Source organism: Lagenorhynchus albirostris, chromosome 8 (assembly GCF_949774975.1).
Source record: "Lagenorhynchus albirostris chromosome 8, mLagAlb1.1, whole genome shotgun sequence".
Classification (NCBI taxonomy): domain Eukaryota; kingdom Metazoa; phylum Chordata; class Mammalia; order Artiodactyla; family Delphinidae; genus Lagenorhynchus; species Lagenorhynchus albirostris.
This window is the reverse complement of record NC_083102.1, coordinates 86,328,407-86,347,507: the sequence shown is the minus strand read 5'-3', so window position 1 is coordinate 86,347,507 and position 19,101 is coordinate 86,328,407. Positions and strand designations below refer to the sequence as shown.

Sequence of the window (19,101 nt, the reverse complement as noted above, 5' to 3'; positions counted from 1 at the left end):
ATGTGGAGGCTAGCTTAGGGGGCCACTGTAATAGCTCAGGGAAATTCAGGGAAAGGGCCACAAGATGTCCTAGGATGCTAGCAGGAAGCCAGCTAGTGCCAGTCCCAATCTTCTGTGACCAAAGAGGTGAGAGGATTCTTTCTCCTGACACTTGATTAGTTCAATACATTAGGTCGTTGTCCGTTTTTTGCAACTAGACTTTACATAGGCAGCAACTAGTACTTATAGCAGCTAATGAATAATGGATACATTCATTTCCTTCTTCAACTATGACATTGAAACGGGTCAACTTGGTTGATACAGGGGAGCAAGGAGGATAGTCAAGCTACCTGAAGACGAAACCTGATTTTTTTCTTTTTCTCTACAGTGTCTTCAGAGTATATTTTGTTTCCATTCTATAGTTTCTAGTTAGCATTTTTATAGTATAGAAATCCAGGGTGAAAAGTTATTAGCACTTTATTTTGCAAAATATATATCAACGTGATGTCTTCTTTTTATCAAGTTTTCAGCACAGATACTATTGCTTTTTGATTAAACATATCTGATGAAGTTCACTTTATGCATTTTCCTTTGAGAGATTTTATTATAAATCTTCTTTTCGAATGATCAAACATCTAGAAAATCCTATTTTTAAGGTTTCTGTATGTTACAAGTGTTAGTATAATATCCTAGGTAAAACAGTATCATTTTACACCTTGCCTGGTCTGTTGATCATTAATAACTCAGAAGAATACACTACTCGGTGCAAAATTATCCATTCCCACCTCTTCACCGTGACTCAAGTTCATGTCATATTCACTGACCTTCATGGTGATAGCACATCCCATGACATTATCCTGCTCCATACGCATTTTATGTTCCCATAAAATTAAGGAGGAAAAGACTTTAGGACCAGACAGTATTCAAGAGACTCAGTGAATTTGGAAAATACTAAGAGGCTCACACTTAAAAACCACACTTCAGTGCTACATAGAGACATGTTGTCACTCCAGTCCATGTGTGAAAGGAGTCTGATTCTTGTCAGTGACCTTATGGATAATGATCCTTTTTAAATTACATTTTCCATACCAGAACTTTAACAGCTGTCTCTACCAGTATCGTGCATATTCCTACAGGCTCCTAAAATCCATTTTCAGTATTTTTATCAGCTTCACGTAGAGTATGTATGCATGAACGTGTATGTACATACATGGGGGGAATATATACACATATATTTACATCTATACATTGAATTACACTTTCTTAGTATTTTATGATCTTTTTTTAGTGGGGTGTCTCCTTCATAAGGCCATGTGTATAGAATATGGCCCAAGCTGCTTATTGTTTGAGGAAGGCAGTGGAATCCGACCTTCTGAGAAAAAAACTTCCTTCCTTATTTTGCCCCTGAGACTGCATAAAATAGGAAGGTCAAGCTGATTCAGATAACAAGTTTGTTTTCCCTTTGTTTGTCTCTGCTTTTTAAGCTTTAAATGAAAATGTTTGCTGAAAGAATCAAATTATGCTTTCTACTTGTTAAAGGTATATTTAAATAAGGTAATGGGTACAGCACGCACTTTGTCTCAAATGAACTCCGTCCAAGTAAATGTTTTCAGAAAGAGTTCAAGGATAAAATTAAAGATCCAAAGAGTTTCAGTTCACTTTTGCAATGAATCAAGAGAATTTACCATTTTTTCTGGTTCGGACCTCACTCATGAAAAGAAGGGGATTTCTTCAAGGCCAAAGGCAGTGAATTCAGGTGTCAGCCTTTAGTTCTTCTGTCCTGGGGTGGTAATGTCAGCATGACCTGTTAACCCTGAAAATTTTCAAATAAGTATCAGGGTAACTTAGGACCTAGACTAAGGTCCTAGATTGTGCTTTCAATGATGGGACTTACATGCTCTTTCTCCTTTCCCTCCCCTGCCTCTATCCTTTCTGATTTTAACAGCACTCGCAAACAAAATTACATGATGAATTTTTCACGACAACATGGGCTCAGGCACTTCTACAACAGAAGACGAAGGTCACTTAGACGATACCCATGAGGAATCAAAAAGTTTATTTTTCCTTCCAACTTGTGATGTGTTGTTTTCCGTTCTTTTAAATCTTGTACTGCATCTGATATCAGGAAATTTCTGTGAAGGACTTGGTGATTAACTGAAAGCCCTTCTCAAGACTGAGTATACACCACTTTCCCACACTGTGAACTAATGACAAGTGACTTATTTTCTCATAAGTAAATGTCTTCATGTTGATGTGTCTGTGCAAATTGTGATCTGTGGTAATATCAGTTACAGTGGCAGTATTGAAAATAAGAAATAGTTTAACAGAAAAAAAAGTTTAAGCACAAAAGTTTAAGAGATTTTATGTTTAAAATGGCATTTAGTACAGTATTTAACATTCTTGGTCACAAAGCTATTTAAGTGGGCTGTATTTCAGCTATGTATCATGTTTCATATGATTAAATTATCATTGTTTGTCCTTTATGTATTCTCTTCTACAATATAACAACACATTGACACTGTATTTACTTATGTTGCAATATTTTGCTGCTGAATTTCAGGCTACTTATATTCTGCAGAAAATTCATTGAAATACCTACTCAAGAAGATAGTTGTAAAGATATGGTATCTCCTTTAATACACCCCTTGAAATGTATGTTGGCTTAGCGTTGTTTTGTGGATAAGAAAGATGCCTGACCTTGAAATATTTTCTAATTAAAAATTGTGGATGAAGACCCTGTCTCCCACAAAGGAATTCCCATTTCCTTGTCTAAAGATTCTTTTAAAGTGTTCTGTGGCTGATTTACTAACAGTAACTGCCATTTTGTGTCTGTGGTAACAGAGTGATTTGTGAAACAGTGGATGTTTTCATTGTGTTCTCTTTGTGGATTGTTTTTCCTGCGGGTCATATTCATACCTTTCTGATGAAGTTGTACCAACACCAGCAACACTATAATGGCCCGGTAGCCCTGAACTCTCTATTAACTTAACGAAAAGGTTGCACTCTAGGGTGAACCATGCTAAAAGCCCATGCTTAAATAAAAATTATGTTCAAAAGCCATTGGAAGTTCATTTGTCTTTATTTACTGTTAATTAAATTTTCTGTAGGATTTGTAAGCCTGGTCAGGTTTGGAAAGAACAGTGTCAAATATATTTACTGTTTTTTTATTTTGTTTCATCATTGATAATAGCAATTATGAAGCCACACTCTCAATGTTGCCATTTTTCTCTTACTCAGTTTTTTTCTATTATTCACTCTGTAATTACACTAAGAAAAGCCAGTAGAGAATTTTGAAAATTATTTAACTCCTGAAAATTTTATTAGCTGCTGACATAATTCCTAGCTCATAATAAGTACTCATAATAAGTACTCATAATAAGTACTCATGCACTCATTCAGCAGATATCTACTGAGTACTTGCTATTTGACAGGCACTGTGCTAAGTGTTGAGGATAAAAATGCTGATTGAGACATTTTCCCTGCTTGTTTTTAACATCTACAAAAAAATAAATATGTTGATATTGTTGAATTTGTTGGCTTTCCAGAGGGCTAAAAAAATATACCCAGGTAATAAAGGGCTGAGTGGCAGTAGTATTTCTCATTGGATGATCTCCAATGAGATTGGAGATTATTGGATTTCCCATTGAAACGATAAGGGATGATCTCACTGAGAAGTTTAGTTAAATTTTATTTTGAGTCTGGTATCAAATCCATTGTAAATCATTGCCTTGGAGATACAAGGCCTTCTTTTTTCTACCTAATATATGACATATTGTATAATTCAGTGCATATGGGGCCCATAAATATTTCTAAATACTGTATCTTAATTGTTGATTCTTCGTTCACAAATGATCTGCTGCTGGTTCACCATTTGGTGGTATTTTTGTTTCATTTTTTTCATTGGTACAAGGGGTTGAATTTTTCCCAAAGCCTCATCTTTCCAAGTAACTTATATGTGCCATAGAACTACCCCCTGCCTACGGCTGAGATATTTTCAGTGCTCCCATCCACGTGTCTCGCCACCAGAACAGGATTTGAACTCCCCACCAATTCATCTCCTCGAAATTTTAATAGCATAAGTTGGGACTCACATCTATTGGTTTATTTAATTTGAAAACACAGTTAAAGTAGGAATTCAAGTATTGTTGGCTCAACTGACGTATCTTGCTAAAGGAAACAAAGTTTAGTAACTGATAAAAAGTATTTGTATGGCCAAGTTTCCATGGTTTCTACACTGTTGTCTCTTAGTCACTGTACATTTTAATGTAAACTACACTCATATCTAATTTAAATATATTCAATATCACACGTATTTTACCTTTTACCTAAGAAATAACACCTATATTACTTCAAAAATTCCCCAAACTGAGGTTGTCACTAGCACTCTCTTCCTTATGTTCCAAGGTTAAAGAAAGAATTAGAGGGGATCACTTAAAACATGTACCCATTCATTTTAATGTTTTCCAGTTGATATTTTTGACAGCAAATTGTATATGTCAGCAAGACCCCAGATGCTAGGACATCAAGAATACTGAAAATAAGAAAATATGGTTAATACAAATCTTTGTAGAGAGTAATATAGTATTAGTAACATTGAATATGTTACAATATCAGTAAAAATGGTATTTGTGTATACAGCATGACGAAGCTACTTCTGGGTATTTACCATAGTAAAACTCTCACATGTATACACAAAGAGATTTGTGCAAGAATGTTCACAGCAGCATTATTTGTACTTGGCAAATAATGGGAAGCAATCCAAGTGTACATCAACAAGAGAATGGATAAATTGTGATTTATTTGCATAATAGAACATTGGTGGTGAAAATGGATAAACTTAGAGTATACCTATTAACGATAACAACAAAAGTTGCAAAATTATAAATGTATGATGCCATTTATCAAATATTAAAACTTGCAAATACTGTATATTGCTTATGAATACATGCATATGTTGCAAAACTATAAAAGCATGTATGGGAGTGATACATACAAATGCATGATGGTAGTTACCTCGGGTGAGGAAATAAGATCAGAGTGGGGGATGTAGAAGACATTGTATCTAAAATATTTTATTTCTTTTTTAAAAGTCAAAAGATAATATAATGTTAAGACTTGAATGAGTTGTGTGCGTACAAATGGGCTTGTCATATTTCTGTTCTCATGTGAGGATCTAAATATTATAGCAAAAAAAAAAAAAGAATAGGGAATTCCCTGGCAGTCCAGCGGTTAGGACTCGGCGCTCACATTGCTGGGGGCCTGGTTTCAATATCCCGCAAGCTGTGTGACACGGCCAAAAAAAAGAAAAGAATAAATAGGCTTTGTCAGGCAGATTCAATGGGGAAATATATTCTAGCAATAGAGCAGCGTGTGCAAAAATGCAAAGACGGGAAGCAGCTTGGCTCCTTGGGGGAGTCAAAGCTCATTTGTATTTGAGGAGGGGTGCCGGGGAGCAGCCTGGAGAGACGTCAGGGTCCAGGGTTGCTGGGGGCCTTAGGAGGGAGGGAAGGGGAGTACTTTCTCAAACTAACAAAATTCAGCTTTACCCAGGAGGCACCGGGATAAGTCCACTCTGACCAGAGTGTGGAGAGGGGTTGGAGTTAAGAAAAGAAGCTGGGAGACTGGAATTAACAGGTAGATTTGCGACAACAGCTGAGGAATAATTTTAAGTTGTCTGGTAAGAATGTTGCCAAGGATTCATACTTCTCTAGAGAAACTACAAACTGCTTCACATACAAAATATAGTAGTAAATACAAAAAGTGACTATGTGTTTATTTATTGTGCAGAAGGAAAAGAAAAAAAATAGCTGTTACTGAAAGAATCCCAGTTCAGAGGTGAGAGGAGCTTGTCATCATAACTGTATCTTCTATTTAGTCCTTTGGGTGTTTATTATAAATGAATTTTTACAGTATTTTTTAAACCCAACATGGATGGAAATGGATGCTGTCTTTATAGACACAGAAGGCCATGCAATGACAATGGGAAAGTCTGCCTCTCTCCAGCGGCCTTATTACCTTATTCCAGCCCTTGGTTCCAGTGTCCAGAAACCATGCCAATACAGCAGAGAAAGAAAAGTTAAGTCTGGAAACATGACTTTTATGGAGAGAATACTGGTAGAATAATATATGGATATACATGTGAATAATAAAAAGGCACAGAAACTGTGTGTAAGAAATATTGCCTCAGTAAATCTAGAGACAGTAAACTAACTTACACCAAAATTATTATAAGAATCCCTTAATGTTACTATCCATGGAAAACAGACATACTATGATAAGTCAGGCGCTTTTCACCACCTCTGCAATCACCGTAGCAAAAACTAAACAACTCCCTTAAACAGTGAAGAAACCCAGGCATTCCTAATTTTAATGTAATTTCTTTCATGTTCATAGTTTAGGTGATTCGAAGCTGATTATTTGGTCTTCCTCTAAATTTCCTAACTGTAATAAAATAACTATAAAATGTTGGAAACTACATAAATATCCAAACATACATAAGTGTTTGAGCACAGTGTGGTACATATACACAATGGAGTATTATGTAACTGTAAAAAAGAATGAGGATAATCTCTGTGAAGTGATATGGAGTGATTTCCATAGAGGGACGTGAAAAAAGCTAAGCACAAAAGAGCATTTACAGTCACTCTTTAAGAAAGAAGAGGAAACAGAACACAGAAGCTATACCTTCTTAGCTTTATGGAGAGAAACCAGGAAGAATAAGACAGAAAATCATGAAGTTGGTTACTCCCGGGGGAGATTGGGTGGCATGAGTGGAACAAAGGAGGGAAGACATTTCTCTGACTATTAACATTTGTATAGCTTTCACTTTGGAGGTCAATGTTAATCTACAAGTTCAAAAATTAAATCAAGCCACCAAACTGAAAGTAAACTCATCTCTAAACTAGAAACAATAGCACTAACTCACGAAGTTGTTGTGATATAAGTTAATACAGGTAAGGTGCTTAGAACAATGCCAAGCACATATGCCAAGCACTGAATAAGTGTTACTCAGTATTACTATTACAATTGTTATTATATTAGGTACCTGAGCACTACTTCCAAAAATAGTTTATAATCCACCTGTCTACAGTGTTGCTACTCAATATTTGGTCCTCCAATTGGCCCACCAGCCCCACCTAGGAGCTTGTTAGAAGTGCATGTCTCAGGCCCAACCCAGACCGACTGAATCAGAATCTGCATTTTTAACAAGATCCTCAGGTGATTCCCATGTACATTATAGTTTAAGTACTGGGCTGCAGGACCTGTGTGTGACAAGGTAATCTCCTAAGATGGCAAAGACCAGTGTCAAATGGACGACAATAGAAATTCATGTCACAGGAATCCCATTCCTTCTCAGTATCGCACTCTGTTAGGATTTATTCAGAGATGATCAAAGCCTGAAGAAAAGCAAAATTGGTTTTACACACCGGCCGAGATACCAGTAACTTCCTCATCACAGGACTCTTAGGCTGGTGTGGTGCTCTTGACGAGAGTGCCCTCCTATGGAGTAGAGAGGAAATTTCCAGCTCTCCCGTCCCGCGCTGCGAGGGTGATACCCGGCCTCTGCTCAGACGCCACTGGGTCTCCAAGCGCGCTTTTCAGCTTTAAGACCCGCTGCCAAATAGCTAGCTCATCATATGTGTCACAACAGTATGCACTCTGGAAACGCACAAAAGCAGAAAGAAAAAAAAAATGACCCTAATGAACCAACCATAATCCTTGCTAAGACAAAGCCAGAGGAAAGTTTTTATATTGAAATCATTTCTACCCCTCACCTTCTTGGATTCGTGCACTCTGGCCACGGTGCTCTCTTTTATCCTAGGTGTTAAAAATAAAACAGGCTCTTCCCTTCCCTCTTTGCTTCTTCTTTTATCCCTTCCTTCTTTCCAGCCTCCATTTCCCCTCCATTTATATTCCTTTCTCCTAAATTGCATATTATGTTGCATTACTTAATAAAAAACAAAAGCTGATTTGTAAATTCTAACTCGAATGCCTGGGAAAGAATCTGTCGCGCATGTTTGCAGGTAGTGTTCATCCGAGGCAATTCGTCAAAGCTTTAAAAAACAAAACAGGGCTTCCCTGGTGGCGCAGTGGTTGAGAGTCCGCCTGCCGATGCAGGGGACACGGGTTTGTGCCCCGGTCCGGGAAGATCCCACGTGCCGCGGAGCGGCTGGGCCCGTGAGCCATGGCCGCTGAGCCTGCGCGTCCGGAGCCTGTGCTCCGCAACGGGAGAGGCCACAACAGTGAGAGGCCCGCGTACCGCAAAAAAAAAAAAAAAAAAAAAACTGCACTGTCAATTCAGTATTGTCATTGTTCCTGTGTCAACGTGAGTCTCCATAATGAGTGTATTTTGAAATATCTGTTAGGGTATTTTCATTAAAAGAAAATGACAGTAAGCAATGAAATGTTTCCCGCTTGAATACTCTCGCTTGTCTATTCTGCTTGCTGCACGAATCCCATCTTGAGGAGTCCGTGGGCCGCGGGCGACGAGCGTGGGTGTGGCTCGCGCAGCACTGCTGGGCTGGACGCGCGGGGTGTGGCTTTCCTTCCACCTTAGAAGTTCGAGAGGAGGCTCTGAGGCGCAGGGGTCGCGCGGCGCGGCGGGGGGCGGGGCGGGCTCGGGTTACGGGTCGCGCCGGGCGCCGCGCCTCCACTGCCGGTCTAGGGAGCAGTGGCGCGGCGTCGAGGCGGCAGCGGCTCCGGAGCGCGGCGGGGCGGCGGCTCCGCCCAGGGCAGCGCCGGGCAGCGCCGGCCGGTGAGTGCGCGCGGGCCGGGGCCGGGGCGGGAGCGGCCGCGGCGCGCGCGGAGCGCCCCTCGCCTGGTCCGCGGGGGCCCACGGGGCTCGCTGCGTCGCCGCCTCTCCCGGCGTCTTTAGCTCCGCTCTGTGTCTCGGTCTCTCTACCTCTCCGAAAACCCCTTTCCTAAAACGAATTCAACATTTGACGTGCCCACGCCTTGGCCGTCTCTCACCCCTGACAGGATAAAGTCTGAAGAAGCGCCTTCCTTTGCCAACCCGCCCCCCCGAGGCCGCGGCCGCACAGCTTCTTCACCCGACGTTTGCGTCTTCACTGGACGTGTGCGTCCCCGTGGTTCTAACGCAACCCTCTGGTCTTTACAGTTTTGTTTTCGTAGCCTCTCAGGCGCCCAGAACCCTCCGCCTTAACCCGCTGTGCGTAGCCTCAGGCCGCGTGTACCCCAGCCCCGGTGCTGCCCTTCGTCTTCTTCCTGGAGCCCGGCGCCGCCCCCGGCCAAGCCGGGAGCCGGGGTACGCTCGCCGCTTGGACGGCTCTGGTTCCCCCAGGGGAGCTGTGGTTCGGAGACTGGGCTGCTCCCCGCCTCCTCCCGGCGCCCGGGGGACGTTTGAACTTCGGGTCTCCGGCCTCTCCCTGAGCGGAGGGCTTGCTGAGAGCCTTCCTGCCCTAGAATTTGGTAGTGGTGGCCTCCCGACTAAGACAAGTTTCCGGCCTAAGCAGTGGGCGCTCTACCGTAATAGCTGCCCTGATATGATGGCCTCCGAAAGCCCTGACGTGTAAAACAGTTGATCAGGAAATCAGTTCGCTTGCAATTGACTGCCTAGCTGGGGCGCACTCTGGGCCAGACCCACGATGAAGCAGGATGGAAACCCTAAAGCGGCGGTCACACAGGCTGTGAGGCAGGTGGGGAGATTCTTTTCCTCCCCGTGATGAGGAGTATGTATTAATGTGGGGTCTAAAACTTTCAAAACCTGAATGGAAACACAACAAAAATGGCAATTTCGGGGTGGAGGGTGGACTGATTCATCTTTTTCTTATCTGAGAACTGGGAATCTCTAGTGTTATATAAATGTATCATTTAAGGTGAGCTTGGAAATGGAGAGGAATTTGAAGCATGCAATAGGATGCATAAGCCTTTCTGAAGTGAAATTTGAAATAGGTTTTTGCCAGGCAATCCTTCTAATTATTTCTGTAGTGTTTCTTTGTTTCTGAAGAGTTTCAGGCAGGGGACGGGAGGCAGGAGAGAGAAATTCAAGCCAATGTGCATTAGAAAGAAACAGGGGTAAGAATTCGTAGGTAAGGTTGCTATGGCTGATATCTTAAGTGCACTGTTGGAAAGCATTCTAGCCTGTTAAGTAACACCTGAAGCCCCAATTCTGTTACGTAGCATTTCTTTCTTTTTTTTTTTTTCTCTTTAACTACTCTGAAACTATACAGAGTTACACGTTCCTCATTAATTTATGAGTGATACCAAAAGAATTGACTCAATCCAACAAGAATTTGAGCACCTTTCCTGTATGAGGTGCTTTGCTAAGAGCTGCAGAAGAATGGAAGATGGTGGAACTTTGTAATTAAAACAACAACAACAACAACAGTGGACTGATTTGTAAGGTGTAGATGCGGTGCCTGTTCAATTTAAAATCAAAAACAGTTGGGCTTCTCTTCATGCTAAATGCCATGTGTAGCCCCTGATAACTTAATCATTTGGCAATTTTATCGTGCCATTGCAGGTGGTCTGCGTTTTAGTAATTCCAAAGTAAAAGGTTTTCTAAGTAATACAACTAAATAAGAAAGTACGTTTTCCTTAGCCTTTACATTACCGTTAAGTTAATGAAGTCAAAATCAACAAGAAAAATTAGATGTTGATTTTCCTTTCCTTTGGTTTCAAACTAGTGAAATCTTGCACGAAAGAAGACAGAGTCAGCATGAATAAATTTAATTTCTGGTGCTTTCCAAACTGTCTTATCTAAGTCCATTCTTTTGGAAGATAGATCCAGTTTCAGGAAATCTTTCAAGCCTTCTTTTGAAAGATAGTTCCAGAGACCAACTTCATAAAACCTTTAACTGTAGATACCAGAAGCCATCAACATCATCATCAGCTTCCCAATTTTACCCTTGAAAACAGTTGTATTCTAGGGGACTTTTGGGGAGGGGACAGGCCTTTTTTAAAATCTGGCCAAAGCTAGGGACTTGATCCCTAGAAAAAATGCACACTCATTTAGAATGTTGTGTGTCTTTTGGAGGATTCATGGTATCTTGCTTAAGAACAGGGGCAGTGGGACTTCCCTGGTGGCACAGTGGTTAAGAATCTGCCTGCCTATGCAGGGGACACAGGTTCGAGCCCTGGGCCGGGAAGATCCCACATGCTGTGGAGCAACTAAGCCTGTGAGCCACAACTACTGAGCCTGTGCTCTAGAGCCCACGAGCCACAACTACTGAAGCCTGTGCGCCTAGAGCCCATGCTCTGCACCAAGAGAAGCCACCTCAGTGAGAAGCCCGTGCACAGCAACAAAGACCCAGCACAGCCAAAAATAATAAATAAATAAATAAATTTATTAAAAAAACAAAAAAAGAACAGGAGCAGTAAATAAGTCAGAAGGTAGGTAGATGGAGGAAAATGGAAATGAAGCAAGGATGTGGGTAAATCCACAGACTGTAGATATATTTTAATTTACTTCAAATGAAATAAATACCTGGCCTTTTGAGTAAGTGTTCTGTGAATGGTAATAATTAGTTGTAAAAGACTGAAGACAAATTAGTCCTATTAATTTTTTAGTTGCTCAAGATCAGCTTTTATCTTGAACATCATGAATCTCGTTTTTCAATTTTTCTTTTTCTTCTCAAGGAAAGTGTTTCTGAGATGATTTTTCTCTTAGCACTGATGCCTCATTCAGAACTGTTTATCACCTGCCAACTTTTCTAATATGGGAATGGTTGAGTTCAAAATTTGAACTTACTCTCACACAACACATACTAGTAGTTCACCTTTGGGAAGGAGATAGATATATAATTACCATATTCAATGTGAACCACTGTGATAGCAGTGGTTGTGTCTTGGAGAGAGTTGGTTAGTATTAGGAATGAGTGGACAGCATTAAGAATATTTTGGACATAAATTCTTTTAAAAAGAAACAGTAACCAGTGGATTAACTTTCCTTCTTCTATCCCCAGGGCCAAGGAGCAAGCTCTCCCATCTCCAGCTCTCAGCCTCACAGATCAGGATTTCACTGAGCTGCACTAGACCTCCCATCTGGGGACCCTGCCCCCTGCTCTGTGTGCTGCACGTTGGATCTGGGTAAGTAGAGGCCCCTGGAACTAGTAAAATGGGAGAGTGAGTCATAGGTAGTGATGAATTTTACCTGGACTACAAGATTCCTTAATATTTCCAGAAGCCTGTATCATGTAGCACTATTTGGAAGAAAATGGTAAGAAAGAGAATGCCAGTAAACGGTTTACTGTCTCCTTTTAACTTGGATCAGGACCAACCTAACTGATCCTTAGATATGAACCAGTTTTAACTTATCTTATCTTTGAGTGACAACTAGGTAACTGGTCACAACCCTAGAATGTCATTGATAGACATTAACTGGATTACTAAATTAATGGAGATCATGGTTTTAATCCAAGTTCTCTCCTTAACTAGGTATGTGATCTTGGTTAAGTAACAAATCAATTAAATTATTTGGACCGTAATTTTTCTATGGATGAAGTGTGTGTCATGGGATCAGTGGTTCTCAACTACTGTGTAGTTCCCTGCATTTGATGGAACTGGAGAGTTTATTTAAAATATGTGTATACACTGGGTCAGAGATTCTGATTTAATTGATCTGGGGCAGGCCCAGATATCTCTGTTTTTTACAAGTCCCCCCACACCCCCAGGAAACACTAATGTCCAGCCAAGATTGAGAATCACTGGGTTAAATAAACACTAAGAACTGATTCTAAGGTTGTGTAACCTAAAAGCAGTAAAATCTGCTTTCATGCGTAGCTTGGCCCAGCATTACGTCCACTCCATGGTAACCAAGCCTAAACACACCTTTCTAAGAAGCAGTCCAAATCAAGCAATTTAAATTTATTCAGGGAAGATGCTGTGCCTTCTCGTGGTTTCAATATTCCCACAATGCTTTGCGAATTCTCAGCACCTCGTTCGTTTTGATGGACTGAATTAGGTGTAACTCTGCCCATCTAAAATGATTAGCTGTTCCTGAAGGTCCCCAGAGACGATTATCTCTCTTCTCTCGGTATCCATGCCAGTGTTTACTAGCCTATTGAAAGTTTCTCCTAGAGGTGATCTGTGACTTTCTGGGGTTGTGGAGAAGGTGTCAGCAAGGGATAAGGATGATCACATCGATCGTTGCTGAAATGTGAGCTTCTGTGTCCAAACTGAGATAAAAAAATGATCCTCACACCTTCTCAAGTAGTTGTAGACTATCGAGTTACCAGAACTGAGATAAGAGCACATTGTGTACTTTCATCAGTTGTTGGGGCCTAATCTTGTTGCCATTACATTGTAAATTCTGTACATGTTCACACTTTGAAAATTATTCTTCAGTTTAGAGATATGAGTTATTAAAGTGTAATCCGTGAAATTTATTTCTCTTTATCCTACCCTTTTTTTCCTCCCACTGCCCTTCGTATCCCAAAACACTTAGAAGAAGAAAAAAACTATGTATGTGTGACTGTCAGATCAGTAAAGGGAAATGGACCTAAGTTGACAAAAGATGGAAAGGCATTAAGAAGGAAATGTAAAACAAGGCTAAGGAGGCTCATGGATTGCAAGGAGCTACACTTAATTTCTTTTCTCTCTGCTATTGGTCCTAGAGCTCCTACACATTTATTCTCAAGTTTTCTAAACTTTAGGCAAATCGGATCCCACCTGCTGTGTGTTGGTAGATGTGTTGGTAGATGTGGGCTTGTGGCCCATGATCCCTACGTGTTCCCTGCATCTTCCATACACAGTGCGTGGAGTGGTATCTTCATGGGTGAATTGGCAGCCTGGACATACTTGGTCTAATTCAGCATTGACCAATCCCAGAGCCCGACTTAATCCTAAATAATGTCTTAGGTTGGGGAATATTTTCTTCTGGAGTGGAAAGCTACTGGCTCTGGGGCTCTTTACTTTTGTGTCTCAGAGCTGCCCTTACCTGGAGTCAAAAATGTGATGGAGAACCACAGATTCAGCTCAGCCCCACACTCTCCATCCTCCTAGAGCTGGCTGCACTCAGAAAAAATTCTAAGATTGGATTCGTTTTATATGTTTATTGCTGATCATTGTTCCCAAAGATTTAGTGGTATTGGGCACAGGCTATTTTGTTATGTCACAATTTATTCTTTATCTACGTCTTAAAATGAATTAAGATAGGAACAAATGTGCTAGAAAAAGGTGGTTTTATCATCATAACTTTAAATCTAATGAAAAACTTAATTCTTGCTAAACTCAAACACCCAATTATGTGTTTATATATAAGCATTTGTCCTCCCACAGATCTAATTTTTGAAGCTAGTAAGTATAATCAGGGTTGGTCTGGTTCTTAGGTTTTGGTTTCAATTATCATTAGTTTGCTTTTTAATCTTTACTTCCTCAAGGTAATTAGAAATGATAACATCTTCTTAACTGGTCCCTGTTTTCTTGAACACTTTTAACAACAGTCTCCAAAGCTAGCAGGGTATTTTGTTTCTTCCTTCCTTCCTTGATTCACTTAACCATTCAACAAGTGTCTAATGAATTTCTGCTTTGCACCTGTCCTCCTATAGCTTTCATTTTTGCGAAGGCAGGAGGGGAGACAGAAAATAAAGAAGTAAAATACATTGTGAGTTAGATGGTGATACGTGCTGTGGAGAAAAAGAAAGCTGGGAGGAAGGCAGTGGAGGAGTTGGTTGGGCAATATTTAAAATAAGGTGGCCTGAGAATGTGACCCTGAGACTAGACCCAAAGATGATTAAAAAAAAAGAAAGAAAGAAAAAAAAAGAAAAGAAAAGAATAGGTTATGGAGCTTTCTGGGAGTGGAGCTTTCTAGCCAACACAGTGGCCCTGAGGCAGGTGTGGGCCTGGCACATACACAAAACAGCAAGGAGGTCCGAGTGGCTGGCGCAGAGTGATGAGGGGGGAAGTGGAAGGAAATGAAATCAGCAAAGAAAGGGGTGGCTGTGTGATGGAGTCTGGGAGGGTGGGGAAGATCTCGTAGGGCCTTTTCCGTGTGATACTTCTACGGTGAGATGAAGATGCGGCTTCTTACTGGTTAGCCAAAACAACGGAAGCCCTGTGATCTCTGTTTCTAGTTTGTTACACCCTCTGGATGTTAACCAGTTTTTGTTTCCTCATCAAATCAGGTGATACCGATATTTCCCCTTGTGGTTTCTTTATCCCCAAGGTTGGCTCTGGAGTGGGATTCAGTCTTCCCATCTTTGCTTTCTTGATACCCTGAAGATTAGGCTTGCCCTTCCTTTTTAAAGAACGTGCCACTAGTCAATAAGAAACAAAAATGGTCAGTACCAAAACCAACAATCATGAGAGAAATTAATAAACTTATACAAGGTATATCCTCGGTTTATACTATAGTCCAGACAAAAAGTGGTTGCATTGCTAGCGAATAGAATGTAGCCTGTGTGATTTGTTGGGTCTGCATATTGTTTTATAAAAATTTGTGTTGGTTTCCAACATTTAAAAATTAAGAAAGTTTTCATTAAAATACAGTTTCAAGTTCTCTTTGAAAATTGAATGTTCTATTTATATGAAGTTCTAGGATGAGCAAAACTAATCTATGACGATGGAAATCGGAACTGAGGCTCCCTGACATGGGGGTGTGGCAGGGATTGACTAGGTAGGGCCACTAGGAGAAATTCTGGATGATGAAAAGGTTCTGTGCATAGTAGTCTGAAATGCATGATAAAACACATTAAACCAAACACTGATCTGTGCAGTTCATTATATGTCAGTCGAACCTCAGTATGAAGAAAGTTTAAAATGGAAGCCAACATTCAGTGAGAGCTGACTAGCAGTGACCACTTCGGACTTGGCATGTGCTCTTGAGATTGGCACAGACTCACCTGGTTCACTTCAATCATTGTCATTACCTACCTGGCCCCTGTAGGTGGTATTGGTGTGTGATTCCTGCAGTAGTGGTTTTGGTTTCAATTATCAGTGGAGAACAAATCTGAAAGGGCCTGATAATGCGTCACTGGCAGTGGAGAAATTATTGCCTGCCTCCTCGGGTTGCATGTGAAGCATGTAACAAAAACATAAACCTGGTAGCTTGGGTCCATCCATCTCTCAATTAGCGGTATTCTCAAATCTGGGATTCTCAGAGGTCTCTGAACATAAATCTCACCTTTCCTCTCAAATGTAAGGGTCGCCTATGTTTGCAGACTCCTCCTCTGAAAGTATAACAGAAAGTACCTTTCAATCCTATTATCAGCACTTAAAACTTACTTTTATTATGTTTGTTATGAAAATAATAGGGTCTACTGTGGAAATCCTAGAAAGTACAGGCAAGAAGAAAATAAAATTACCCACAATTCCAAACATAACCTCTGTTTACCATTTTGTGATAAATGCTTTCACATTTTTCTCCATACATCTATATATACTTTATATTGAAAATACGTTTACTATGTAAAATTTAGCACACAATCACCCAATTTGCAAAATGAAAAAAAAATAAGTAAAAATGAAAGATGACAGACTAAGGGCAGGCATTTGCCTTCCCTCTGTCCTATAACTCTTTTTAAATGGCTGTAACATTTAAAATAGTAGGAAGAACTCTGAAGAGAATGGGATAGCGAAATGTTTGGAGGCAAGTTGCTGATGAAACAGAACCAAGATTTGGATCACCACCAGGGGAGGGAGAGTGACCCTCTAGAAAGAAGCTCTGAGCATGAAGTCAGCAAGGACAGAGAGCAGGCATAAGCAGGGGGGCCTGAAAGCAGAGAGACTGGGCGTTTGGCATTGAAGAGTAAACCCTTTCTGTTTCTGGCATTTGAAAAGAGAGGTGCCCCTAGCCTGAAGGCCAGCTCTTGCCTCCTCATCCTGAAGTAAAGCTACACAGCGTTGTAAATCAACTATACTTCAATTAAAAAAATAAAATAAAAATCTAAAGACTATCAAAAACAGAAAGAAAATAGCTTTAAAAAAATGTGAGTACCCTCAGTGATTAAAAAGATATTGTTTCCATACAACAAAAACACAATTCTATAAAGAAAAAGTATAATCAAAAAACAGGCAAAAAAGGATCTTGAAATTTTAAAATAAATAAATTTTATTTTAAATAAATAAATAAATTTTAAAAATAATTGCTAAAATAAAAATTAGTTTATTAGAGCAGCTGAAAGATAAAGTTTAAGAAATCTCCTGGAATGTACAATGAAATGTCAAAGAGATGGGGAATATATATGCTAGAAAAGATAAGAAACATAGAGAAATAGTCCATTAAGTCCACTTTCAGCCTATTGGGGCTCTAGAAAGAGAAAACAAAATGGAAGGGAAGAAGTTGACAAAAAAATACTAGGAAAAGATTTCCTGTAGTTGAGGAAAAGCGTGAGAGAAAAATGATCCATCAAATGAATGGAAAAATATCTATATAGAGATATAATCATTATAAAATTTCAGAGTCAAGGATACAGAGAGGTTCCTAAAACTTTCTGAAAGAGAAAATAAAGTCACTCAAGATTGATGTAAAGCTTCTCATCATTGAACTGGATACTAAACTACAGTGGAGCAATGCCTTCAGAGTTATGAGGGAAAATGATTTTGAACTTAAAATTCTATTGCCAGTAAAATTATTAAGTGTGAGAGTAAAATGAAGACCTTTTCAGATCTTCAAAGACTCAGGCAATTTACTTGCAAGTACCCTTTCTGAAACAGTTGCCTAAGGATGTGCTCTAGCAAAAAGAGAGTAAAAAGTAAGAAGGAGGAACATGTGAAATAAGAGTGTTACTCCCCAAATGCAATCCTAGGCTGGCAGCTTTGTACCAGGCTTAGACAGAAATTGATGCAAATTAAAACAAGTAGTCAGTAAACTCCAAGAAGAATGACTTTAAGAAGAACTAAGTAATTTCTGTTCAACAGATAGAACCAGTAATGAACTATATTCACAGAGTTATAGTAACAGGACATCTAGCAACCTGGAGAACTAAACTGAGTCATACAGACCTCCCTTCAGTACAAACATACAAAAATAAAGAATAAAACACAATGACATGTTTAAATAAGTAGTTAACTTTAAAATAAAGACTGCCAGAAGAATGCAGGAAATGGTTTAAAAGAGCACTAAGTACAAGCTTATACTCAGCATAACCATAGCAGTTTCTCTGGGGGATACAGATCCTGGGGTGTGGGGATGGGATCATGCCATTTAAATCTGGAAGGAAGACGTGACCTCAGGCCCAAGGAGACAGGGAACCTCTTCTCACGTCCCTCCCATTTAATATGAGCTCACAATTTTAAAAACCTACAAACCACCATAAGGGAGTGTCAGCAAACAAAACAAATAGAAGAATCACATCCCAAAGAATTGAAAATAACAGAAATATGTGAAAAAAATCATAAGTGTGTTAAAAATTATTAAAGGAGTGGGCTCCCCTGGTGGCGCAGTGGTTGGGAGTCCGCCTGCCGGTGCAGGGGACATGGGTTCGTGCCCTGGTCCGGGAGGACCCCACATGCCGCGGAGCGGCTGAGCCCGTGAGCCATGGCCGCTGAGCCTGCGCATCCGGAGCCTGTGCTCCACAACGGGAGAGGCCACAGCAGTGAGAGGCCCGCATACTGGGGGAAAAAAAAAAAAATTATTAAAGGGGTAAAAAGAATAGAAAAAAGGAAAAAAATAGTGCACAAAAAAGCATATTTCAAAAAGAAGATAAACGAAAAATATAGGCTTTTTTAAAAATTAATGTACTAACTAAACAACATATTAGAGCCAAAGGTAGATTAGTGAACTAGAAGCCAAATCTGAGAAAATTGCCTAGAATCAACCCATTGAGTTTAAAAGATGGAAAATGTCAGAGGTTAAAAGACACAGTGGTATAATGAGAAGCTCCAACAAATGTCTAATAGAAATTCCAGAAGGAAAGAATAGAGAGAATGACTTAGCCTATATTGGTTATATAGGTCAACAAATTAAAAGGTAATACAGGGACTTCCCTGGTGGTGCAGTGGTTAAGAATCCCCCTGGCAATGCAGGGGACCCGGCTTTGATCCCTGGTCCAGGAAGATCCCACATGCCATGGAGCAAGTAAGCCCGTGTACCACGACTACAGAGCCTGCGTGCCACAAGTACTGAAGCCCACGTGCTTAGAGCTGGTGCTCCGCAACAAGAGAAGCCACTGCAATGAGAAGCCCCCGCTCACCACAACTAGAGAAAGTCTGCATGCAGCCACG

General features: G+C 40.3%; 1 protein-coding gene across 2 annotated transcripts in view; it reads left to right on the top strand.

The window, feature by feature from the left end:
- Window positions 1-3,033, top strand: part of RELN (reelin) — a 516,315-nt gene extending 513,282 nt beyond the window's left edge. For both annotated transcript variants that reach the window (XM_060157241.1, XM_060157242.1), the window contains one exon: window positions 1,925-3,033. In XM_060157241.1, the coding sequence (XP_060013224.1) occupies window positions 1,925-2,021 (97 nt within the window). In that variant the 3' untranslated portion in view covers window positions 2,022-3,033. The remainder of the gene's footprint in view (window positions 1-1,924) is intronic.
- The last annotated feature ends 16,068 nt before the right edge of the window (window positions 3,034-19,101 follow it).